This window comes from Sturnira hondurensis, unplaced genomic scaffold, assembly GCF_014824575.4.
Source record: "Sturnira hondurensis isolate 20B ecotype Veracruz unplaced genomic scaffold, ASM1482457v3 Scaffold0009733, whole genome shotgun sequence".
NCBI lineage: Eukaryota > Metazoa > Chordata > Mammalia > Chiroptera > Phyllostomidae > Sturnira > Sturnira hondurensis.
In genome coordinates, this window is record NW_028082364.1 from 7,724,753 (window position 1) to 7,748,912 (window position 24,160).

General features: G+C 62.0%; 1 protein-coding gene across 1 annotated transcript; it reads right to left on the reverse strand.

The window, feature by feature from the left end:
* Positions 1-689: 689 nt before the first annotated feature.
* On the reverse strand, positions 690-21,899 carry DNAAF5 (dynein axonemal assembly factor 5). The gene is made up of 13 exons (XM_037057980.1): positions 21,288-21,899; positions 19,355-19,539; positions 17,674-17,798; positions 17,224-17,342; positions 12,605-12,837; positions 12,014-12,226; positions 10,899-11,042; positions 10,312-10,480; positions 6,052-6,199; positions 3,602-3,752; positions 2,704-2,860; positions 2,211-2,402; positions 690-1,688 (listed from the first exon to the last, which is right to left on the reverse strand). The coding sequence occupies exons 1-13, from the start codon at positions 21,877-21,879 to the stop codon at positions 1,552-1,554; spliced, it is 2,565 nt and encodes an 854-aa protein (XP_036913875.1). The 5' UTR covers positions 21,880-21,899; the 3' UTR covers positions 690-1,551.
* Positions 21,900-24,160: the final 2,261 nt, after the last annotated feature.

Sequence of the window (24,160 nt, forward strand, 5' to 3'; positions counted from 1 at the left end):
CTGGAGGGCTGACCATTGGGCCCCACCCATCTGGTTCAGGTCTGGCCTGAGGCCTGGTAATTAGCATTTATTTATTTATCCTCATCCAAGGACAGTTTTTCATTTACCTTTTAGAGAGGAAGGGAGAGAAACATCAATTGGCCCAGGCGTGTTCACGGATTGGGACTCGAACTCACAACCTTTCAGTTTATGGGACTCCACTCCTACCAGCTGCACCGGCCAGGGCATAATTGGCCTTTCTACCAAGTTTCCAGGCCATGCTGAGGAAGGAAAAGGCAGAGGATGCCAAAGGCAGAAAGCAATTTGGGGACTAATTCCTGGGCAAGACCAGGCCTGAGGACTTCCCAAATCCCTGTAGCCATCAATCATCAGAACTGGGCTCACAGGGGACCCAAGTCTGCACTGCAGACTCAGACCCCACCCCTTCACCAGGCCACTGTTCCCCAGTCCCAGCACCCCAGCCTCTGCCGAAGTGAGCCCAGGGCCTCCGGCTGCAGCCCCTGTGTTCTCATGGGGAGCTGCTGCCCCCTGGTGTCCAGAGAGAGCTTGTAAATGGGTGGTGGCCACCACGCTGAGTTGCAGGCCCCCCAGTTCTCAAGGCTGGCTTTTCAGTGAGGTTACATCTAGGGAAAAAATAAGTGATTTCTGAAAAAATGTCTATTAATTACCAAAACACATAAAGATAGGCATACAAAATAATTACAATAAATATTTTAATTAAGTTTCAAACACCAAAGCATAAACATTAATATTTGATTGTTGGAAAGTACATTTCCAAACTTGTGTTAACATATGTATTTGGCTTGTAGAAATAAAAACCAATTACAGTGAAATTTTTCAGGCACTTGGGTGTAGAGAGTGCTAGAGAATAAAAGACAATTTTACTTTACTGACAGTTTATAAGAGAACTGAAATCTGATTAAATAGCCTCTTTTCAACACTGTCAGCATTAGTGACCTAAACAAGGGACCTGACCGAACAGACCCACAACACACTCTAAGTTCCAGTGCGTCTCAAGTGGGGAGATTCTCACCGATGACAGTTCTTAGGGTCTCATCCCCTTCAGTCTGCTCACTGAGGGGTCTGGTGCCAGCAGACAGACAGACAGAATCAAAGGACGGAGTCTCCTTTCCATCCCTCCGGCTTTTCTGAAATGGTCAAGAACTTCTGCAGCAGGTACTGAAGTGAGAGAGAAGCATACACGCCTTCGAAAAAGGGAGGGTGAGACCAGGTCTTGCTGCAGTGTGCACAGCTGACGTCCAGTTTTCATTTTGGGTGAGTGTGGACTTCTGGCAGCCTGCCGATGGCCTGCACAGACAGCCCGTAGAAACAGGGCCGCCCGCTGAGTATCAGTTTAGAAACTGCTGGGCGGCTCGAAAAGCGGTAGGCAGTTTTCTCAGGAAACACATTCTCCTGGCTGTCACAGTCTTCTCATTCATGTCCTTGGCTGCTGTGAGCTGTAAAGGCCGCCAGGCCCACCCTGGTGGGGACGAGGGTCTGGTGTTCGAGCCCACCTGCAGCAGAGGTGCTGCCAGCGGCCCTGCAGCGCGGTTACTGGGCGGGCAGCCCGGCCTGCACGTGCCGCAGGAGCTGCTCGCAGCGGGTGGGCGAGCGGTGCTTGTGGACCACGGCCTCCGCCTCTCTCACCAGGAGGTCGGGGAACAGGCTGCCACCAGCTTTGAGGACCTCTGTAAAACAGCAGACACCCCTGAGATGCCAGAAGCCAATGCAAGGCTGCAGAACTCAAAACAGCCTGGTCCTGGCGTGAAAATAGACACACAGATCAATGGAACAGACACAGCCTGGAAGGTCTGTTAATTTATGACAAAGGAGAGTCTATTAGAAAACTAGACAGATACGTGCAAAAACCACGGAACCAGACCACCCTCTTACACCAAGAACAAACTCAGGGGATTAAAGACTTGATCGGAAGACCTGCAGTCATAGGTTCCTTGAAGAAACCCAGGCAGCGGACTCCTGACACCGCTCTTGGCAGGGCCTTTTCAGGCCTCTCCCTTCCATCAATGGCAACGAAAGAAAACCAAGCGGGACGACCTCAAACTAACAATGTCTGCACAGCGAAGGAGACATCAAACAATGACACCCCTCTCACTCAGCGTTTTATCTAGGAAAACACGTCTTTCAAACACACGTTACTCATGTCCGCATGGAACGGGCTTCCCGTCAGTGCCGGTCACCGGCGGGCTTACCCAGGATGGCGTCCTGCACGGCGCTCTCGGGATCGTCTAGGTACACAAGGAGCTCCCGGTACAGGTGCTGGACGTGGCTCTGGTAGTAAGACTTCCCGGCGCCACTCCCCACGCACCGCAGCCAGCTGGCCAGGGCGGAGGCCGCTGCCAGCCTCACCTCCTGGGACACGTCATCCAGACGCTTGAGCAGCTCTGCAGGGAGGGTAGCACAGGGCGTGGGCCGAGGGGCCCCTGCCACGGGAGGCAGAACCCTGGCTGCTATGGGGCCTCAGGGACCCCAGGAGCTGGGGACCCCACCCTGCTCCTGCTGGGCCCTGCCCCCAGCTCTGGTCCCTCTGTCCCCTCCCTCAGGGTAGCTGTGCAGTGGTGTGATGTCATCACCCTGCCTGTACTCTCAGTGTGACAGGAAGTCAAAGTAGCATCTCCCAATTTTCCTGTACAAGGAACACCTGTCAAATGTATATGCATGCTTAGGAAAAGAAAAATGTCCCACCAGGATAAATCTTGATGAATTTGTCTGGATCGATCGTATCGCCAGAGGCCCTTACAAACGCATCGATGATTCGGCACGAAGTCAGTCGAGTTGTCTGCGAGTCTTCCTCCAGGGTGGTCAGCACCTGGGGCGCCAGCGTCTCCCGCACGTCCTGTGCCTGCGGTCAGTGCAAACGCCGGCGTGAGGCACGCCCCGGGCACACGCCTGGCACGCACCTGGCTGGTGGCGACAGACTGCGTTTCCGTACAAGTAACACAGAGTCTGGGCACTATTTGAAATTTCTACACCAGCAGACCTGAACCTGTGTTTTAAAATCTAGGTAATTTGAACAATTTTTGTTTAACTTGGTGAGTTGATTTCTTAAAAATCTGTTACTCACCAAGCCTGACCGAGACCTGAACCCTACGTAGCCGCTCCTCACCAGGGTGGCTGCCTGCCAGGACCGCCATCGTCTGGGGGCAGTTTAATGATGTAAGTCCCAGCCATTCGTGCACCGGGGGAGCCCCACACCAGGCCAGCACCTGGTGAGGTGTTTTCACCGGAAGAGCAGAGCACACGTTTACACCCTTTCTATTGCTTCCCTCGCCCCCCAGGCCAGCTGAACAGAGGGACAACATGATGCAGACAGCCCAGGGCCTGTCCAATTCGCTTAGGTTCCTGCGATGAAAATCTCTGTCTTGTGAGGAGCGACATTCAATGTGTCAACCTCAGAAAACCCTGAGATGGCCCAAGCAAACAAAACATGTGCCCCAGACTGCGCCCCCCATTGCTCGCCCACCAGGGTGCCCTTCACATCCCTGAGGGACACACAGCACTGCTCTGGGTGCCTCCCTGCTGTGGCCAGGGAGATGGGGTGAGCCCCCTGCCCCCACAGGCGCCCAGGACACCCAAGCCTGACCTGTGTGGCTGACAGCACATCGCTGCTGACAAGTGTCCAGAGGCAGGACACAGTGGCTGTGCGGATGGCAGCAGCCGTCCTCCCTGCTCGCCACTGCAGGTTGGGGGCCATGATGTCCTTTACCAGGGTGTCAAGGTAGCTGTGGAACTGCCTGCGGAGGGAGCACAGAGCACAAGGACAGGGTCAGGGTCAGAGGGCTGCTCCCTGGGGAGGCCCCCGCCACAGCCGGCTGCTCCTGACAACCTGGGGCCCAGGGGCCTGCTGTGCTACAGGGGCCATGCCGCCACGCCCCCAGCTCTGAGGACAATAGCAAGCTACACCTGAGACACGTCACCAGGGGCGGCATCCATCACCCCCATGTGTGACAATCTTATGGAGACAAGCCCAAGGTCCTGCCCACACTGCCTCCACCTTGGTGAGGCCCGAGTGCAATGACACAGGGAGACCCAACTGTCTCTCCAATTCACAGGGGACTTTGTCTCCGTGGTGACCAACCACTGCGATGTGCCACCAAGACAAAAATGAAGAGCCCCAGCCTGTCACCTGGTGGTTCAGAACTTCAGGGGCCAGAGTCCTCAGCACCACCCAGAGACAAGCCTCCATGTTGCTGACAGGCCCCACTGCACCCGCGGGCCTCTGCCCACAGATCAAGCCATACTTTCCTGAGCAAAAAACCCATTATTTGCCATTTCGAAGGCAGCTCAATGCTCTGGCCCCAGCTGCTGGGAACACCTAGGGCTCAGACTGCAGGTGCAGGGCCGTGGCCGCCAGCAGGGGGTGCTGCAGAGCTGCCGGCGAAGGGGAGGCTGCAAACCTGAAAAGTGTGTTTGGCTGCGGATGGCTCACGGTCTCCAATGTGCTGTAATGTTTAGGCGGGGAGCGGTGGCTTTCTGGAAGGGATGCACAGGGGTGCTCTTCAGAAAGACTGGGCCCTGTGTCCTGTCGTAGCCAGAAGCCACATGTCTGCACTGCCCTTGGAGGTAATACCATGTTGGGGAGTGAGGCACCCGACTCACAAACAATTCTCTTGTGCACAGAAGACACACGCCTGTGTGCAGGACAGGTGCTCCCCCACCAAGACGAGGAAGCTGGTGCAGGTTGGAGCTTGCCTGCCGGCTCCTTCAGAACATGTTCCCTGGGCGGGGGCGGGGGGGGCCAGACGGGCAGGCTCTGCCCAGGGCAGTCATGGAGAGCCCGGGCTGAGGGCTCTATGGAGAGAGCAGCGCCAGCACTGAGTCCCGGTGTTGCCCCTGACTCTCGCGTCTGGGTGGAAATGCCAGGTGTGAGCTGCAGCCCCTGCTCGCCCCCAGAGCAGAGCCCGTGGGGCCGGCCGAAGGACAGACGCTCTGACAGACGAATGGGAGCCATGGTCCCCTCTCCACCGTTTCCATTCCAACGAGTTGATGATGCATTTTTCAGTTGCCCCTTTATAGCCCTAAAGCCCCAAACCTGGGGGTGGTGTTTGTGAACGACTGTGAAAACGGCCGACACCCTCACCCACACAACTGCACCGAACTCCCCGCTCCCTCCAGCACCCAGCTCTCTCAGTGCCGAAGCTCAGTGCAGTTCCTTCCAGGAGCCTCGTCCAGACGCAGCAGACACCGGGCAGGTTAACTGTCCTTGGGGACGGGGCTGAGCACCGCTCCAGTGGACGGCCTCGCAGGTGGTCCAGGCGCGGGCCTGCCTGCTGCTGGGACGGCAGCCAGGGCTGCACTCAGCGTGCCTTTTTGGTCCCTGCCGAGCCCAAGTCTCTGCAGACAGGCAGGAAGTCGAGTTCCTGCAATAAGACGTTTGGCTCGAGGCCCAGCAGCAGAGAGCTCCTTCGAGTCCGGGGAAGAACAGTGAACGGCCCAGGTGTCTGCAGGGAATGCCATGCCCCCCAACACACCCCAGCAGTGCAGCAGGACGGCTCTGCCCCATCTGCTCCCTCCGGGGGAGAGATGCCTAGACAGCTCCTGGCATCTACCTGACCTGGACACAGGCTTGCAGGCCACCCCACCCCACCCGTGGGTCCCCAGGGGTGTGGCCCCAGGGCCTCCCACACCCACCCGAGCGGCCCATTCCTTTGCTTCAAAGCTACCCAGCTGCAGCCGCTGCTGCTGCCTGAAAGCTCTTCCAAAAGCTTCCCTGTCCATGGTGATTCCATCAACTCTTCGTTCGGGTTGAAAGCTACCAAAAGGCTTTTAAACCTGAGGACAGCTAATGCATTAACCATTAATAGTTAATGTTCCCTGAAACTTTTTCACTGAATGGAATTTTAACGACCACACTAAAGTGACTTTGATTTAGTGCCTCCCTGTGTGGTGGCTCCCTGCCCTGACCTCGCCATCTACCTGGGGCCGCGAGCTGCAGGCTCCAGCCTGAGACCACGCAGGGCGGCGGCGGCACCCCACCCCCAACAGTGTGGGGTGGGGGCAGTGAGGGGTGGCTGCGTGTGGGGGGCCACATACCCTTGGGAGTCCACGGTCTCCTTTGCTCTCAGCAGTGTCCGGGACAGGAGGGAGAGGAGCTTTAGGCGCATCTGGGGGTCTCTGTCAGGCTGCAGGCAGCTCCGGAGGATGGGGACCAGCTGGGGCAGCACTTCTCCCAGGGCAGGGCCTGCAACACAGAGCACCTGCTCTGCCCCTGCACGCAGACAGGGGGCGCTTCCGGCCGCAGAGGGTGGGTCCCTTCTGGAGAATCGGACAGAGGTGACCAAGAACATTTCACCCTGAGTTTGCTAACCCACAGGTGGCACACACAGGCCCGTGGGCCGAATCCGGCCTTTCACCTGGTTTTATCCCGCCCGGCACCTTGTTTCTACCCGGTGGCAGCACCGAGCTCCTTGCCCCTAGTTAAGGAACAGTTACAGTTACACAGTCCTAACATTACATCCAGCCCTTTGAAGGCAACTGCGAGGCTGATGTGCCTCCCTCCTCCCACGACAATGAGCTTGACACCCCTGCTCTTACAGTTTTCCAAGTCCTCAAAAAATAAAGTCCAGCAACGTGTTAAGTATCAGCTGAAATCAATGCTGTGAGCTGTTCACTCTTTGACCCTGACCGTGACAGGCCCCTCCTCCGTCACGTGTTGGCTGATGGAGGAGTGCTGAGTCCCAGGCAGCACCCAAGGTTTCGAGCACAGGCCACGGTGCTCGGCGCCAGGAAACTCACGGAGCCATGACTGGGCGCAGACATGAGCTTCGAGCCACAGGACCCCACCCCCACCGGGCCCTGTGCCCACTGCCGACTCCTGGTCTAGACCACGAAGGCCGCCCAACGCCCCTGCGCAGTGCTCTGCTGACGCTGACAACTGCGAGGGCGGCAGGCGAAGTGACTGCAACCTCAGACGTCTCCAACCTGGAGACAAGCCCTCGGAACAGGGTCACCTGCAGCCGTGTGAGCCAGAGACCAACGCGGCCATGGAGTGGGGCGCATCCGCATGGGCGAGCGAGCGCCGAGCGTCCGCTCAGGCATCCGGGCTTGTTTCCTCTCCGGTTTGCAGAGACAAAAGCTGGCGGCTCCCCGCCAGAGGAGGAAGTACCCCCCCGTCTACCTGCTTCCTGCAGAGCAGACGGGGCAGCAGGGTGGGCCCAGTGGGTGGCCACTGCCCCCCGAGGACACTGCCTTGACCCCCCACAGGCCGGCCCCACATAAACGGGGACATTCGTCCTTCCTGGCACTCCCGTCAGAGGAAGGAGGGAACCTCGAAGGGGTGACGAATGGCCACCTGGGGATGCAGCGCATCCCTGGCAGGGGACAGCTGCTTGGGTGCCACTGCAGACGACTCTTGGAGAAGGCAGGCCAGCAGCACGTGGCCCAAACGCGTCATGAGAGGCGGTGACAACTCAGCGTCACCTCGAATGAAAACACGTCGGAGAGTCGGGTTTGCCAGAAGCTGCTGCTCCCTGTGGCCGCTCCTCCCTGCCACCAGCCCACTCTGGCCCTTCCCATCTGAAAACTGGCTGTTTCTTTCTTTTTTAAAAAGAATTGTTTCTTGATATGAAGTAGGTCCAGTGAAGCCTTTTTTACAGATGGCATTGGGCCAGGCCCCGCGGGCGGGCGAGGGTGTGGGTGGACACTGAAGTGGGCGCACGGAGGCGTGGGAACAGGTGGCTGCCGTCCCGCCTGCCCTCGCGCAGGTCTCCCTGAACCGCAGGGCAGACCGTGGCGCTGCACGCCAGCACCGCCCCCAGGCACCCCACGCACCTCGCTCGCAGGCCCGCGGGCTCGGGGACCCGCCCGCAGCCCAGCACCTGGGGCCTGACCCTCCTCTGGCCACCGGGGCTGCCTCCCTGCAGCCTCCGGTTTGGATTTGTTGTCCACCTCTCTTCACGCTGCGACCTGCCAGAAAGGCGCTTGAACCCCGAAGTCGAAGTCACTGTGGGGCGGAGGGGACGGGCCACGGGAAAGGCTGGCCGGCACGCCGGATGTTCAACAAACACTCGCCCCAAACTGGAACTTGCTCCTTGGACGCTCTGGGTGCCTCTGGGGCGTGACCACCACTGAGGACGCGTGGATGGCCATTGGCAGCCGCCCCCTGCTGCCAGCGAGACTCACGCGGCGTCCTGTCCCTCTGTGGCTGCGGTGGCTGTCGTCTTGCCGGGGACTTCCTACCAGGTATCTGGGCCACTTCCAACTTCCGCTGCTGAGTGGCTCTGACACGCGGCTTCCTCCTTCATTAGCAGGATTTCCGCAGGCCCCTCCTCGTAAGTGACGCCGCTGGAGAACAGGCTCGGAAGGTGCGGTGATTCTGGAGGCATAAGCTCTGGCTGCGCACGGTGCCGCTGGCCACGCCAACTGCAGCTTCCTGCCGCCACCACCGAGGGTGTGCCGTTGACTCTGGGCCTAGTCCAACCCAGGGACCGTGGCCTCCCATTCGAACCCACCTTCTGTATCACGGGTGGGCTGTGTCTCCCACCTGTGCTGCGGACACAGCGCCCACCTGCACAGGGCTCGCCCAGGAGCGCAGGCCTCACGCCGTGGGACGTGCTGGGCCTCCGCCTCTCCTGCGCAGCCCCCCTCTCCACGTGGAGACGCTGCACAATCAAACCGAAAGAGCTGTCTCTGTACAGAACTTTCCCACGTAAGGAGCTAAAGGAACCTGCTGAGTGAAAACCACGCAAAGGCTCCGACTCCCGTTCACTGCAGTAGCATGTGCTCCGCACGGGAACTCGAAGAACACGGGGAGGCGGAGAACAGAGAGGAACGCGGACATCACCCACTCCCCCAGAGCACAGTGCACGGCGGTTACCTTCCTCTGAGATTCCACATGCACAGGTATGCCAACATGCCCCACATGTGTGAATGCCATGCACACCCAGCACACGCCACACGCATAACACACGGACGGTATCAGAGGAAACAGGCCTGCGTCACTAAACCGTGGTTTCCAGACTGGCTCCTGCCGCTTCCCGTCCCCTGTCAACACCTCCCTGACGAGACGTGCGACAGGCCCAGACAGGCTTGTTCTCCCAGGTGTCAACCAGCCGTGCTCCCTCCGTGAGAAGCACTTTTAAGACTGCAGATCAGAACAGCAGGTTTCAGGAGGCCACGCAGGTGCCGCCAACTCGAACCCCAGCTCTCCTGCCAAGGACGCTGGCCTGCTCTCCCAGGTGCGTGCACCCCGCGTCCCCACCTGCGCTGTGAGCACTGAATAACCTGACTTGTGCAACTGTCTGGGAAACGTTCAGTAAACACTCAAAACTGAACACACCAGGCCCAGCAAGAGGCTGGGTGGAGGGGGGAGGGGCTCCCCGCTCAGCAATGTCTCCGCCCCGCGGCCCCCGCCCCGAGCTTCTCAGAGGAGAGGGGGGCAAGGCTGTGCGGCAGGAAGGAGTGTTGGCCACGAGGGCCAGCGCTGGGCCTCCAGACGCAGAGATGAGGTTCTGCAGGGGGCCGACCGGGGCCGTTCTGGTTTCTCCCAGGCCTCTGGTTTCTTTCTTCGTCGGGCCCTGGGGGGAACCGCTGCCAGGCCGTGGGCACCATCCAGGGACCACCACTGACAGGCAGGTTGCCCGGCCACGGTGACAGCAGGGACCCTCCTAATCCGGAGCTGCCACAACACCTGCCGTACCCAGAGGTGAGGGAGGGGGCGGGGAGGGCTCAGAGCCCCACTGGGCGGCTTAAGGGACACAGAACGGCTGTCACATTTACTTGGAGGCAAACTGCCTTTCCTCACCGGAAAGGGCACAGGACAAGCAGGGCAGGAAAGTAGGCCTGCACTTGTTTGCATGAGAAATGCAATCATTCACGAATAACCCCAGAGTGACCTGTCTTGTGTCCTCACAACTGCAAGTCCGCTTTGCCCGCCTCCTATGTGGAAACTCGCTCAAACTTCTTTGCTGAAAACGGCCCTGAATTTCGATGCGTACACGCCGCCTGTGCCGGAGAACCAGAACGTGGCACCACTCACCCCAGGGAGAGGCCTCACCGGGCACTGGCAGTGGACCCGTGGGAAGGGGGGGGACCCAGGCTTCCGTAGCCGGCGACCACCTCCCGCTGCTGCCGGGCACTGCACGAGCCCGAGACCCGCCTGAGGGCCACAGGCAACGGAGGAGCCGTGGGCGCCTGGGCTGGGCCAACCTGCGAGCTGCGGTCCAGCTCCGGGTGGCCTCCTCAGCCTTCCGCACACTCGCTCCACATGGGTGGCAGTGACTGTGAGTGGCTTTGGAACGGTGGCCTTGGTGCAGCACAGCCTGCCGGGGGCACTCTGGTTCGCGGGGGGCTCACCTGCATGGGAGACCAGTGCACTGAACTGTAGGAGCTCTGGGGAGTGTGCGGTCCAGCCCTGCTGGGACCTGGCCAGCCACTCCAGGAGGGGCCCGGCGTGCTCACAGTAGAGGTCCTGGCTGTCACCTCTGCCCTCCGCTGCAGCCAGCGCGTCCATGGTCTCCTGAACCTGCAAAGTGTGAGGCATGGGTTGGGACATTCTCTTCCCCACACTCAGAGCCTCCACTCCGCCACGACCTGTCGGGGTGACCAGGTGAGCCGTGTCCCTGTCCCCACGAGGAGGAACAGAACACAAACCCTTGGAAGTGAGTCCCGGCAGCCTGGGACTGCAGACCCGGCTTCCGCTTGGATTTCCGCTCACGTGAGGGCAGAGCTGGCTGCACCCCTGCTCAGGAGGCAGACCAGCAGGCAGTCACTGAGCGCTCAGTCCATGAGAAAGGCAGCCCACTCCCCAAGTCGTCCTCATGCTCCCGCGGAGCAGAGCTGGGCATGACCGGGGGGCTTCAGGGCTCCAAACAGACGTAAATGGTGTTCAGAGGTGGGTGCCAGCACCCACGGGGCAGTGCTGGAGCGTCCCACAGGCTCACCTGGTCGCCGAGGCTCGCAGCCCCTGGGAGCGCCATCACGGTCAGCAGCACTTGCCGGAGCGGCAAGCCGCACCCCCGGCAGTCCTCACGGCTCACGGACACCAGGGCCCGCACACACAGCAGCAGGTGCTGGCCGTAGCGGAGCTGCAGACAGAGTGGGAACCTGTCAGCCGTGGCCCTGGGCCACTCAGGTCAGGCAGCGGTGCCGGGCCTTGGGGTCCAGCGCACCGACCCTCAGGGGCTTGTCTACTCAATGGGCAACGGAACCTGGGCTGGGAGTTAACGAACTCGGCACTGTTCTTGGCAACAGCTTCCTGGGTTTTCACTAGTGCTTTTAAAAGCTCTCACGTGTCCATGACCCTACGCGGTCACACGGATGTGACCAGTGAGGTGACCCGGTCCGAGGGTCTGCTTCCGAACAGCCCAGCACCCCCTGCACAGGCCCAGGAAGGACGTCCCTGAAGGACATCAGGCCAGGTGAGGACCCAAGGGGCCACCACAGAGGCTGGGAGCGGGGGCATTCTGGCGACTCACACGCACTGCAAACTTTTCCGTGACGCTCTGTGTTACCTAACGTAAACACACTTCTGTGGCACCGTGCTGCCTCCTGGACCACCTGGTGTGGCCCACGCGGGCCGGGCCTCTGCCTGCCACAGCCGCCCGACCCCCCGTGAGCCCTGGGCTGGGGCTGACATCCGCCTGACTCTTCCTGCAGCAGGTCCCTTTAGGCCTGGGGTGGGTGGGCCTGGGGGGCGACTCTATCTAGTTTTTGAAATGACCCCCGATCCACATTTAAGGAGCAGGCGTCCCGGCCATCACTGCTGGTCGGTCGCGCTGCCTACGCCCCACAGTCGTCGACAGTCATGCCCCGTGGTGACTTGTAAAGCGGGGACACCTGCCTGCTGACTCAGGGGCACTGCCCTCTGCCCCATAGCTCGTCAAATAAAAAAAACCACCAATGCAACAGCCCTCCGTGTGAACGAGCGGAAGTCACACGGCACTTTTTGACAAAAAATACGTGGCCACAAATAAAGCCAGGGCCGCAGTTTCAGCAGTTTACAGGCTGCGAGGTGAAAGACCCGAGAATCACTGCGCGCCCGTCCCCACGCACTCACCTCCTCGGACCCCTGCCGGACGTGCGTCCCGGCCAGCTCGGTGGCGATGGCCCTCAGGTGCGGCCGCAGGGTTTCCCTCGGGCAGCCCCGGATGACCGAGGCGAGCACCAGGAGGCCGGAGGCGGAGGGTGACTTCTTCAGCATCGGCCAGATGAGCTTCAGGATGGCCTCCGGGCTGACGAACGTCCCGATCAGCTCTGCGGACCGCGTGCACTGTGGGGATGGGCGGGCTGAGGGCAGGGGCCAGGGCGTCTGGCAGGGAGACCCTGGCGACTCCAAGACGCTGCTGAGACTTGGCGGGGGCTGGGAGAGCCCAGGCTGCCCCCAGAAGGGCGGGCGACCCCCACCTCTAGCTTCTTGGCAGTGAGTGGAAGGGCTCCGTCCTGGCGGGGGGCCCCAGGCTCCGCAGCGCAGCTCTGAGGACACACGGAGGCCCATCCCCAGAGCCAGGCCCTGCGGCTCCATGGTGGGAGAACAGGGCCCTCGCCCTCCGGGGACCGGCTGTGGTGCCAGCCCACGGCTGCAGGAGCCTCACCTGGGGTGCAACCCTGCCCCCAGCCCAAGTCGGTGCAACAGGAGAAGGCCACTCACGCTGTGCACCACGGCGGGCTCCTCGTCCGCGCAGGCCAGCAGCAGGGTCCGGAGCAGGACCTCCAGGTGCTGTGTGGCGTGGTCCTCTGCGTGCAGCAGCAGCACAGCCAGAAGCTGGGCCGACTTCACCCGTGTGGCCACCACCCAGTCCGAGATGTCGTGACAGATGGCGGGAAGGATCTTGCAGAGGTTTCTGAAGACGAGCTCCCGACAGCCCAGCCCCGGGCGCTGCTCTGGATGGAAAAGGTAAAAACCAACCGTGAAATTCACAGCGTCTCAGTGGCTGGTGTGGAAAGAGATGCACGGTCCACACGGCAGGACTGCGGGCTCAATTCTGAGGTCTTACAAACGAAACTGGCTCGCAAGACAGCAGCAAAGACAAGATGCCCCGACTCCTGCCAGGACGCTCCCAGTGAGGTGCGGGGGGGCTGCCGCACTGCTGACGGGACGGTCACTGCATTCAGACGGCAACACCTCTGACCTGACCAGCCCCTGTGCCCGTCACGCCCTGCACTCCCGCCCTCGCCCCACGCAGCCCCCGGACCTGCTGGCCCCACAAATGGCCCGGTCAAGAATGTTCTACGGATGGACTGCACGGTATGTGCTTTTTCACTCTGCAGTCACCTGAGACCTTGGAGGGCTGAGTGGCCCTCCAGGGCACAGGGCTCCTCAGCTGCCGGCAGGGCTGAGGCTGTGATGACCGCCGGCGGGTCCGTGGACACTGCTCTCACGTGTTGGGGTGGGCACCCACAGGCCAGTGGCCGGTGCGCATTTAGAGTTAGACGGACCGCCAAACACTTTTCCAAAGTGGCTGCAGTTTCATCCCGCTGGTGCCAGTTCCGGCTCCTCGGAGTCTCCCATAGGCTCCCCGTGCGTGGCGTGCTGGGTCTGGGGTGGATGCCACCTGCAGTGGCCAGTGGTCCACCTGCTTCCCTAACAACGAATCACGGAGTCTCTTTCACCTGCTTACCTGGCAGCTGCGTATCTTCGTCAGCAAAGTGTTTTCAAACCCTTTTCGGCCACTAAAAAATCAGACTTTCTTTTTTCTAACCCACACAAGAGGACATTTTTTCATTGCTTTGTGAGAGAGAGGGAGAGAAACGCTGATGCCAGAAAGAGGCGTCCCTCAGTTCCCTCCCACACACCTGGACCCGGGACCCACACCCTGTGGTCACGGGACAAGGCTCTAACCCATGAGCCCCACGGGCCAGGGCTGGACTGTTCTCTGATGGTCGGGTTTTAAGTGTTCTCTCTCTATTCTGGACACAAGTCCCCATCTGCATAGTTTGCAAATATGTTCTCAGTCTGTGGCTTCTTTCATTCTCTGAATGAGGTCTTTCACAGGGCGGGACTTTTCATACTGAGGAAGTTCGACCCGCCAGGTCATTCTCTCGTGGAGAGGCTTCTGATGACACGCCCACAGAAGCTCCCGACGAGAGGCCACGACGGCTTGTCCTCGAAGATCCACAGCTTTTGGTCTCACCTCTGGGTCCACGGTGGGTCCTGGTCACATTTGAGCCTGACGCGTGGACTGGGTCCTGCCCCTGCTCACCGCCCTGGCTCTGGCCCTTCCTCCCACGTCCGCCGTCCACGCGTGCACGCCCACGCTGGCCTCTCTTCCTTCCCGTCGTCTTCGTGCGGAAACCACACTGGGGGCTCCCGGCCTCGGCCCCGCTCGTGGGCACCGACACTGCAGTGCCCAGCACAGCCGAGGTGCTGCCGGTGCTTTTCACCTCCGGCCCTGGAGCAGGAGCCCGAGGACCCTGCTGAGTGTTCACGGTGACACAGCCGCTGGGGTTCTTCCACCCCGTTTTCCCACTACCAAGTAATGTCTCCTAACTCTGGAGCTGCTTTCTGGGCAGCTGACTTGGGGCTTCACTGCAGATCCGTGTGGGCATGCCACAGGCTAGCCCTGCGCTCCCAGCGTGCTCTGCACGGTCCCTGCTGCGCGAGGGCGCAGGCCTCCCTGGGAGAACCGCTGGCCACACTGCACGCGCCAGGCCCAGCTCGGTGTGCGCAGAGCAGTCTCGGGGAGCTTGAGGCCCCACCCCCCCTCAATTCGTTTTTTAAGCATGTCTCTCCTGTCTCTTGGGTCAAGGAAGGGTCAGCAGGAAACCCAGACGGGCAGGTCAGAAGCACATGGAACATTAACTCGGCTCATGGTTTGCACAGTCAGACTAAGCGCCATTTAACTGCAAGCAGAAAAACAGACCCTCGATTTCCTAATGTGTTTACCCAAGTCCAAGGGCAGGTCTGCCTGGACTGAGCTGCAAGCCTGCACCACCAGCAGGTGGTTCCACCACGCGCAAAGGCAGGGCCCCCCAGATGGGCCCAGTGAGTGCCCTTCCCTGTGCACAGGGGCTGAGGGGGTGCCTGAGAAGGGGGTGAAAGAAATGGCAGAGAGAGCACCTGCCTGGCCCTGAGACCTGGCCCATCCGGAGCGGGCCCTGACTTGCCTTGGTGGACAAGCCCCTTCCCCTCTGGGCCTCAGCTGCCCCCCGGGGAAGATGGGGCCTGGGGCCCCTCAGTGTGGAGTGGGCGCTGTGGTGGCCGCAGGGTGGCGAGGCCCAAGCCCGGTGCTGCCCACAGTGGGCAGCCGCCACCTTCCTCACCCTCGGGGCTCGGACCCTGCCTCCCCGGCCACCTGGCCTTGGCCCCCCCGTCTTTTACGAGCAGTGGTTCTGATGGCTCCTCTGTGGGCGCCCGGGTGACACGCGAGCCAGGAGAGGCCAGCCCAGGCCCCTCGGACAGGAGGGCACATGGGTGGCCCTGGGGCGCCGCTCCCTTCTACCGTGAGTCAAAGCCTGACGCGAGGAGACTGTTCCCCTGTGTCACGAGGTCCGGCACACCACGCGCCACTGTGAACGGGGGCTTCCCCTCCACTTGAGCGTCGCCAGGGAAACCCGTCTCAACAGAAGGGTGATTTCAAAGCAGAAGAGCCCCGGAAGGCGGTCGCCCCCGATCTCGGGCGGGCACAGCCGCAGACAGCTGTGCGGCCTGTCCTGGGGTGGGGGGGCACTTGGTCAGGTGACTACTTGCCCGTCTTCCCAGCACACGGCTTTGCTTCAGAGCTGGGGACTCATCCCACTGTTGTGACAGGAAGCTCACACCTCACTCCCTTGGGAACGGGGAGATCCGCCTGATGGGACCTGACTCCGCTGCACCCTGCTCGGCGGGCCTGAGGCTGGAGCTCAGTGTCTCTCAGCAGTGAGTCGTCACCTCGTCAGAGCTGTCTGTTCAGCCGCTCGAGTCTGTGCTCCAGCCCCAAGGAGACCATCCAGCTCACAGGCACTTGCTGAGCCGACTCCGCACCTGGCACACCTGCTCCAGGTGCTGCGCTGCAGGCACAGACAAGTCCGCTCTCGTGGAGAGAGACGAGGAGAGTCCAGCTTCTGCTCAGCAGCAGCACAGTGTGCGCTGGAGGGAAGGGAGGTGGGGGAGGGGGAGCACAGGGCCCACTGGGGCCGCCAGGTGGGGACAAGCCGAGGACAGGAGAGGAGAGCGGCACCGCGCGAGCCTGACGGAGGACTGGGCCTGGCACGTGCACAGCAGCCTCCACAGCCCTCGGCAGGAGACGCGCTGCCTGACTCGGAACAGGGACAGAGCACAGACCCGGACCGAAGGCAGCCTGTGGGCAGCGCATGATGCAAGCCCACGAAGAGACACTCAGCGCCCTGCGAGGTCCGGGCGTCGCAGGCCATGCCCGCCACTCGGCCTGCCGCACACCCACAAGGAGGCGACACACCTCGCCTGCCTAGGACGGCCTGTGGGTCCGTGTGNTCAGGAGCAGCACAGTGTGCGCTGGAGGGAAGGGAGGTGGGGGAGGGGGAGCACAGGGCCCACTGGGGCCGCCAGGTGGGGATAAGCCGAGGACAGGAGAGGAGAGCGGCACCGCGCGAGCCTGACGGAAGACTGGGCCCGGCACGTGCACAGCAGCCTCCACAGCCCTCGGCAGGAGACGCGCTGCCTGACTCGGAACAGGGACAGAGCACAGACCCGGACCGAAGGCAGCCTGCAGGCAGCGCGTGATGCAAGCCCACGAAGAGACACTCAGCGCCCTGCGAGGTCCGGGCGTCGCAGGCCATGCCCGCCACTCGGCCTGCCGCACACCCACAAGGAGGCGACACACCTCGCCTGCCTAGGACGGCCTGTGGGTCCGTGTGCTCACACTCACACACACACACACACACACACACACATGCGCGCGCGCCAGGCCAGCCCCCCGCCCACCACTGCACTGCTCAGTACCTGCCCTGGAGAAAGACACAGGGCACAAAACCTGTGTGCAGGGGCTGACTCTGGCCACACACTGGGAAGCGGCCACTGCTTCCCAGCTGACCATGTCCTCACACTAGGGACCCACCCGGGCAGGGCTCCGCGAGAGCCAGGGGCACATCTGTCGTGGCCACTCACACCGCTGCAGAGGCCCCTTCAGGACAGAGCTGGCCCAGGGCACAGAGAACACCACAGGCCACTGGGGAGGCTGAGGATGCTTGTCCTGCCTGCAGCACCTCCCAGCCCTCGGCTGCCACGGCCTGGGCCAGGCACTGCTTCCTGCGAGGACAGAGGCTCTCCCTGGCTGCCCGCCCCGTGTCACTGTCCTGGGGAAGGCCACGCACCTGGAGAGGGGTGATGGGCGGGAGGGGGAGAGGCGAAGTCCAGCTTGTCCTTGAGGTCCTCCTCATTCTCCTTCTGCCACTGCAGCCCCGCCTTCTCCCAGAGGCTGGCTGCCTCATGCCTGCAGGACAGACCAACAGGACAGACACCATCAGGGAGGGCCAGGTGCTGAGAGCGTCCCGAGAACTGGCCAGGAGCCCTGCTGGGGGTCTCACAGCTTCACCGACAGCTGCCTGGGCGCACTTGGGGCCCAGGACTCACCCAGACGGAGCCACGTCTGAACCCCCGAGCCCTGTTTGTGCCTGTGCTCTCCCAGCCCGCAGACTGGGGGAAGTGGGGCATGAGGCAGCTCCGCCAGGGGCTCCGGGCAAAGGCCACAGCCCATGTTGGTGACGGCCCAGGAGAGGCAGGCCCCAGACAAGCGGCACCAGGACGCGCCGCGTCACACTCACGCGATGTGCGGCATCTCGTCGTCCAGGCTGCTGAGCAGCAGGGGGAAGAGCTTGTGGAAGAAGGAGTACCGGTCCCGCAGGTCCAGCAGCCAGCCCCCTACCACGCGCGTCACAGCCTGTCGCACCTGCGAGGGGCAGAAAGCACAGGCTCAGCCGGCAAAGGACAGCGCTGGGGGCGCCTGTGGGCACAGGCACAGCCGCCCAGACCCCCATCCCACAGCCACTCCGGGCGCTCGCTCAGCTCACAGGCCATCTAGGCCTGGAGAGGAAAGGCTGGGGCCACAGTCGACGCCCAGCCCGAGTCCTCTGGGCTCGGGCCTGACCCTCAGAACCTCGCACTGCAAAGCAAACACGTGTCTGCAGCCTCCTGTGTGGGAACCAGCCCTCTGGCCAGAGAGCCAGCAGGGCGCCCCCCCTTCCACGTCCTTGGACGGGTCCCGGAGACCAGGTGACAAAGCTGCAGAGGGGGGTGCCAGGAGTGGATGGCCACGCTCTGAGCACGCTCCCCGTTTGTGAGAGCGGCAGCATCCCAGTTCCTGCTGGCACAGGGAGAGCACACGGAACCAGTGACCTGGCAGGCCCACCAGTGCGACCTGGCCTGCAGCCCAGGAGGCCAAGTTCGGAGAAGCTGTAAGTCAGTGAGAACAGTTTCGACCATGAGAGCGCTCCTTCCGGAACCGTAAGTAGCAAGAGTCATACACTGGAGTTGCAGAAACGTCTGTCTCCACGGAAAACAGAACGGTGACCTCAAGGGCACACGCCGTCTGGTGGCGCCCTGGCTCTCAGGTGGCCGCAGAGCCTCCCGACGCCGGGACACCTATGACTCACTTTCCACAGTCGGCCGCTTACAGAGCAGGGACGCTACTCAGGGAGCTCGGGCAGTCACAGCAGGTGCAGGGAGCTTCTCGGGGTCACTGGTGCGTCTGTGTGTCAACACAGAGCTACTTCGAGAGTTCCCCCACTGTCCGGGCAGGGCCTCGCCGGCACCCAGAGGCCACAGGGCACCCTCCTCCCGGGGACCCCTGCCTGCGAGCACACCCCCCATGTCCCCATCCTGTTTCCTTCCCTGGGGGGCAGCCTTCCCCCTGCTTCTTGTGATGTGTGAGAAGCCAACATGTCCTCCCATGTGGCTCCTGCCGACAAGAAAGTCAGCACTCCTGTCTGCCGGCCAACAAGCCTAGTGGAACGAGTGCCCCCGCTTCTCCCCGACCTGGACTGCCAGCCGCGGTGACTGAGATGCTTCCCCACTAAATCTGCCCAGCGGGGGCTCATCAAAGACACTGCTGCAAACTGTAGGCCGAGACTTTTCTCCTGGGAGGAAATGGTCCTCCTCCACAGCCGGGATGAAGAACAGCACACGGTCCTGGCTGGTGTGGCTCGGTGGACTGAGCACCAGCCGGCAAACCCGAGGGTCATGGGTTCAATTTCCAGTCAGGGCACACGCCTGGGTTGTGGGCCAGGTCCCCAGTGGGGGGCATGTGAGAGGCAACCACACATCGATGTTTCTTTCCAATGACACATGGGTCACGACAACTCATCGCTCCTCAGTTTCCCGGAGAAGCGAGCCGGGGCCCCTGGGGCTGAGGCGAGGACATCTGATGCCCTGGGAACACCTTAACAAAGAAGAGGGAAGTGGGTCACAGCCCCGCACCCCGCAGCCCAGCCGGAGGCCTCCTGGTACCTGGGGGACGTCGTCGAAGAGCCGCTGAGCAAAGTGAGGAAGCACGTCGTCCACTGACTTCCCGCTGCCAAACTGGATCACCGTGCCTGTGGCCTCGATGACGGCCACACGGACCTTCCAGTGCTGGTGGGAGATGCTCTGCATCAGGGGGCCGACAAGAGACTCCGACTGCATGTGGAAGTGGTCTGCAGGGCAGGGAAGGCCATTGTCAGCAGGGCTGCACCCCAGCCCCTCAGCCCGGCCCACTCCGGGGCACCCTGGACAGGCCATGGCCCCTGGGGCCTCCTTCCTCCCCACCCAGGTCCCTATGGCACGCTTGGTGTGGGGACCGACACAGGAGCAGGACGTGACCCAAATGGCCACAGCTGAAGGTGAGGAAGGGGAGGGCTCAAGGGGGAGGCTCACCAAAAGAAAGACGCCCAGCCAGGAGGACACGGGCCACAGCCCAGCCTCCGGCCGTGCCCAGAGCCAGATGCCCAGCACTGTGGCAGGTCCTTGGCAGGCTGACCATCCGGTTGTGCCGCTCTGCCCTGGCCTGAGACCCATCTCTAGACGGCTATTTCAGCAACTCTTTGGGCACATTCTCGCTCTCCCACCACCCCGAGTGATGGGCTCCAGAGGAGAGGCCCTCACCCCGGGGCGGGCAGGCCAGGGGATGGTGGTGGGTGGGGTGGTGCTTTAAGCAGAAGAAACCATCCTCCACTCTGCACCCAAGGAGCCCCTCCTCCCAGCAGGCACCGTGCCACGCACGTGCTGGGGGCACAGCACGGGCGGCCCTCCCTTCGGGAGCTCCCAGTCCACTCTGGGGGCACACCCAGCAGTAGCACCCCCACCACCAGCCGGCTACGCAGAACCAGGGACAGGCGGTGGAGGGCCGGGGGGAAGCACGTTAACAGCTGTGACCCTCACTGGCCTTCTGCAGCCCAGTCCCTGCCTGGCTCCCCAGAAATCCCCAGGAATCCCCACTCCAGGGAGGAAGCCACTCCAATCCTCATGGGACACAACATCACCCAACACCCCATTCTTCCTTTGTCTCCTTCTCCCTCGACCCTCACCGAATGCCACAGGAGATCCTGCCGGCTCTACCTTCACAATGTGGGGCCCATTTTCCTGTTAGCAGACTGCCCTAAGTCCAAGCCAACCCAGCAGTCATGGCCTAGTCATGGCCCCAGTGGCTCCTGCAACCTCTCACTGCCTGTACCCTAGCAGGTCAGGCCCCTCCTCCACACCCTCCTGGGCTCCCTGCCGCACTTAATTCCACACTGCCTGGCCCTCTTCCCTCTGGCCTCCACTTCCCTCCTTATCTGCCAAGCTTATTCCTCAAGGCTGGGTCTCCCCTGACCACCCATCCCCCAGGTTCCCCGTAAGGCTTCCCTCTTCCTGGAAGCCTTCCCAGCAGGACTGGGCAGGTGCTCCCCTCCCACTTCCCACTCCAACCTGATGCCGTGAGCAAAACTAACTGGGGAAGCAGATGCTGGGAAAGGGACAAGTCGGGGTCAGATTAGCGTTTCTAAAATAACGGAGAAGGGATGGGCGGGAAGCAGGAGAGAAGCAGGCTCCCTCCATTTGCCGGGAGAGCGGCCCAGGCCGGAGAACAGGCAGTCAGAGAGAGCAGGTGGGCGCCAGAGAGAACTGGGGATGAAAAGAAGGGACCGACCAGAAGAGCAATGTGTGTGTCTAGGTGTGGTCCTTTCAGAATCTGGGTTAGTCCCCAGTTGAGGAGCGGGCCCACGTGAACTTAGTAGTGGGCTCCGTATTTTGAGAACCACAGGAAGTGAAAGCATCAGGAGGAAAGAAAGAGCCCAAAGGGGACCGCAGCTGGGGACCAAGCAGGGGCGGCCCGGACAGGTGTGGGGTGGGATGTGTGTGGGCGAGATCCACCTCCCACCCCCGCCCGCAGTCCTGTCCTCTCTCCCCCGCGCAAGGCAGACACCTGGCGTGGCGCGCGCCAGGACCGCGGCGCACTCGCAGCTCTCGCGGCGCACGGCGGCGAAGGGGTCCAGCAGCGTGCAGCGCAGCGCGCGCACCGCGTCGTCCAGGTGGGGCGCGAGCGCGGCGCCGCCCAGGTCCACCGCCAGCCTTAGCAGCTGCACTAGCGCCAGTCGCAACTCCTCGCAGGCCTCGGGCGGCGGGCGGCGCGCGGGGTCGGGGCCGGCCAGGCGCGCGGCGAGCGCGGGCAGCAGGCGCGGCAGGGCGTCCCGGGGCCGCGCGGCGCGCCGCAGGCCCAGGGCCAGCAGGTGCGCGGCCAGCGCGCGGCAGCCCTCGGCCGGGTCCGCCAGGCAGCGCAGCAGCCGCGGCAGCAGCAAGCGCGCCCAGGGGCCCTGGAAGGCGGCGGGATCGGCGGCTGGCGCCTCCAGGGCGCGCTGCAGCCCCTCGAGCGCACGCCGCCGGCCCAGCTTGCTGTCGGCCTCCAGTCCGGGCAGCAGGCGGCTCAGGGCGCGGCTCAGCTCCGCCGCTTCGGCCGGCTCGGCCGGCTCGGCCGGGCCTGCGGGCGCCGCGGCCTCCGCCGCCACCAGAGCCGCCATCTTCGCCGCGTTACCGGTCGCCTCGGGAGACCGGCGCTTTTACGACGGCGCGCCGCGGATGACGGCCCGTCTTCCGGTGGGCTCGGAACGCAACTTTATTGGCGGCCGGGAGCGCGGACAGGGCGCGAAGTTCCCGGGCGCCGGCGCGGCCCCGCGACCAGGGGACGTGGCCTGGCGCGCGAGAGGCCCGCTGCACCGCCCGGCTGCCCGTCCTCGAGCCCCGGCGCCCTCCGCGCCAGGGCATTGCCGCCCGGGCCCCTGGAGGGGGGGGTGCGACCTCGGCCCAGGCAGCCGCCACCCCGCGCCGGAGACACTGCGCATAATGAGTCTTCAAACAGCACAGTGCTGTCTCCTGAAAGACAAGCTTTACTTTGAACGTGGTCCCTCGTTGTTCCTAACATTTGTCGTGTGCAGTAGCGGTGCCAATAGACGATCCTCGTGTTTTGTGACTGTCTCTGGGTCGCCCCCTTTAAGCGCTACCCCTGTTTTCCTTCTGAGATGGGCCTTGGAAATGGATCTGTCTGCAGGACTCACCGGCCGATAGGCTGTGAGGAGCCTCCCTGCGGTGGGAGTGTCAGGGGCTGAACCGCGATCCCCTAAGTGCACATCGGTTTCCGAGTCCTGACCCGCAGGACCGGAAAGGAGGTCCTAGTTAGATATGGGGCCTGGGCAGAGATCCAGAAGTTCCAAGTAGGTCTTTAGGACGGGCCCTCATGCGTGGGACTAGTGTTCTTACCGAAAGGGGACATTGGGTAAGAACAGACACCACGCAGGGACAGCACTGGCGACCACGAGGACGGAGGCTTGGAACAGACTCCCTGACACCCACCCTCAGGGGGGCCGACACCTCTATCTTGGACTTCAGGCTTTCTGAATAGTGAGAAGATAAATTTCTGGAGATTGTAGTTGCCAGAGATGCTTTGAAGTGGGAGAGGCCAGACCCTGGTGAGCACACTTGGGGATGGCAGGTGGAGAGCAGGACCTGGAAGAGAGGACAGGTCTCTCCCGCCAGGCTGCTCCCGGGCCTCCCTGCCTGCGTGTGTCTCCGTCATCCCACAGGACTGGACACTCGTGGTGATGGTGGTGATGCTGGGTTTGCATCTTAGCACGGACATAGAACTTGGAAACCTCTGCAGTTAAGCCAGACATGGTGGCTCTGTCTGAGTGTGTGTCTGGGCGGAGAACTCGCTCCCTCCTCCTCCGAGGAAGAGGAGGAATAAAGAGCATAGATAAAAAGAGGAGATGTCCGTCCTGTTAAGGTTCATCGTGCAGTGCCCTGTTCCGGATGGTATGAAGTGTTTCAACAATGCAATAGAACGATTTTACTAAGTAACATTCGCTTGACTCTCTTCTGTCTAGCAAACACCATGGGAGGCGCGTACAGCTCTGGACTCAGTGGTGCGCCGAAGCAGGTGCCACCGTCCCTTCTGCTGCTGCTGGCGGCCGGTGGGGAGAGAGCTGATTGGGAACAACAGAGGCAGCGGCAGTTGTGACCCGGAGGGGCAGGCTTCCTGGGGAGACGCTGGAGGTGGGAATCTGAGGGGGCGGCTGTGGGGAGTGGGGTGTGGGCAGTGGCTGGGCCCTTGGACAGCCGAGCATGTGTGTCCCTGGACTCGCCTTTTGAGAATGTGGTGAGCCACAGGGATGGTGAAGAGGTCTGAAACATTTGGTCAAGTCATTGATAAATATACTTCTGGCCCAGATGGAGGTGTAGGGAGGCACACTGTGCCTCCTTGCACAGCCAAAAGAAGGACAACAACAAATTTAAAAACAAAAAACAACCAGAACTGCCAGAAAACCAAACTGTGGAAGTCCAACAACCAAGGAGTTAAAACATTCATCCAGATAGTGGGAGGGGCGGAAACAGGCAGCTGGGGTGGAGAGGACTCTCGGCAAGGTGGCAGCTGGAGGACCAGGGTGGTCCCACATTTGCCTGTGGAAAAGCCGGGAGGAACACCTGGGGAGAGAGACAGACCTGTAACCCAGGGTTCCAGCAGAAAATAAAGACTCAACACCTCTGACTGAAAAAACCTGTGGGGGTTGAGGCAGCAGGAGAAACTCCCAACCTCACAGGAGAGTTTGTTGGGGAGACTCACAGGGTCTAGAACGCACACAAACCCACCCACTCGGGAATCAGTACCAGAAGGGCTCAGTTTGCTTGTGGAAAGTGGGGGAGGGGTCTGGAAGCCGGCAGAGAGCCCAGCAAGCAGTACTGTTCCCTCTCTGACCCCTCCCCAACCCCCCCCCCTTGGACAGTGTTACAATGCAGTGAATTGGGTTG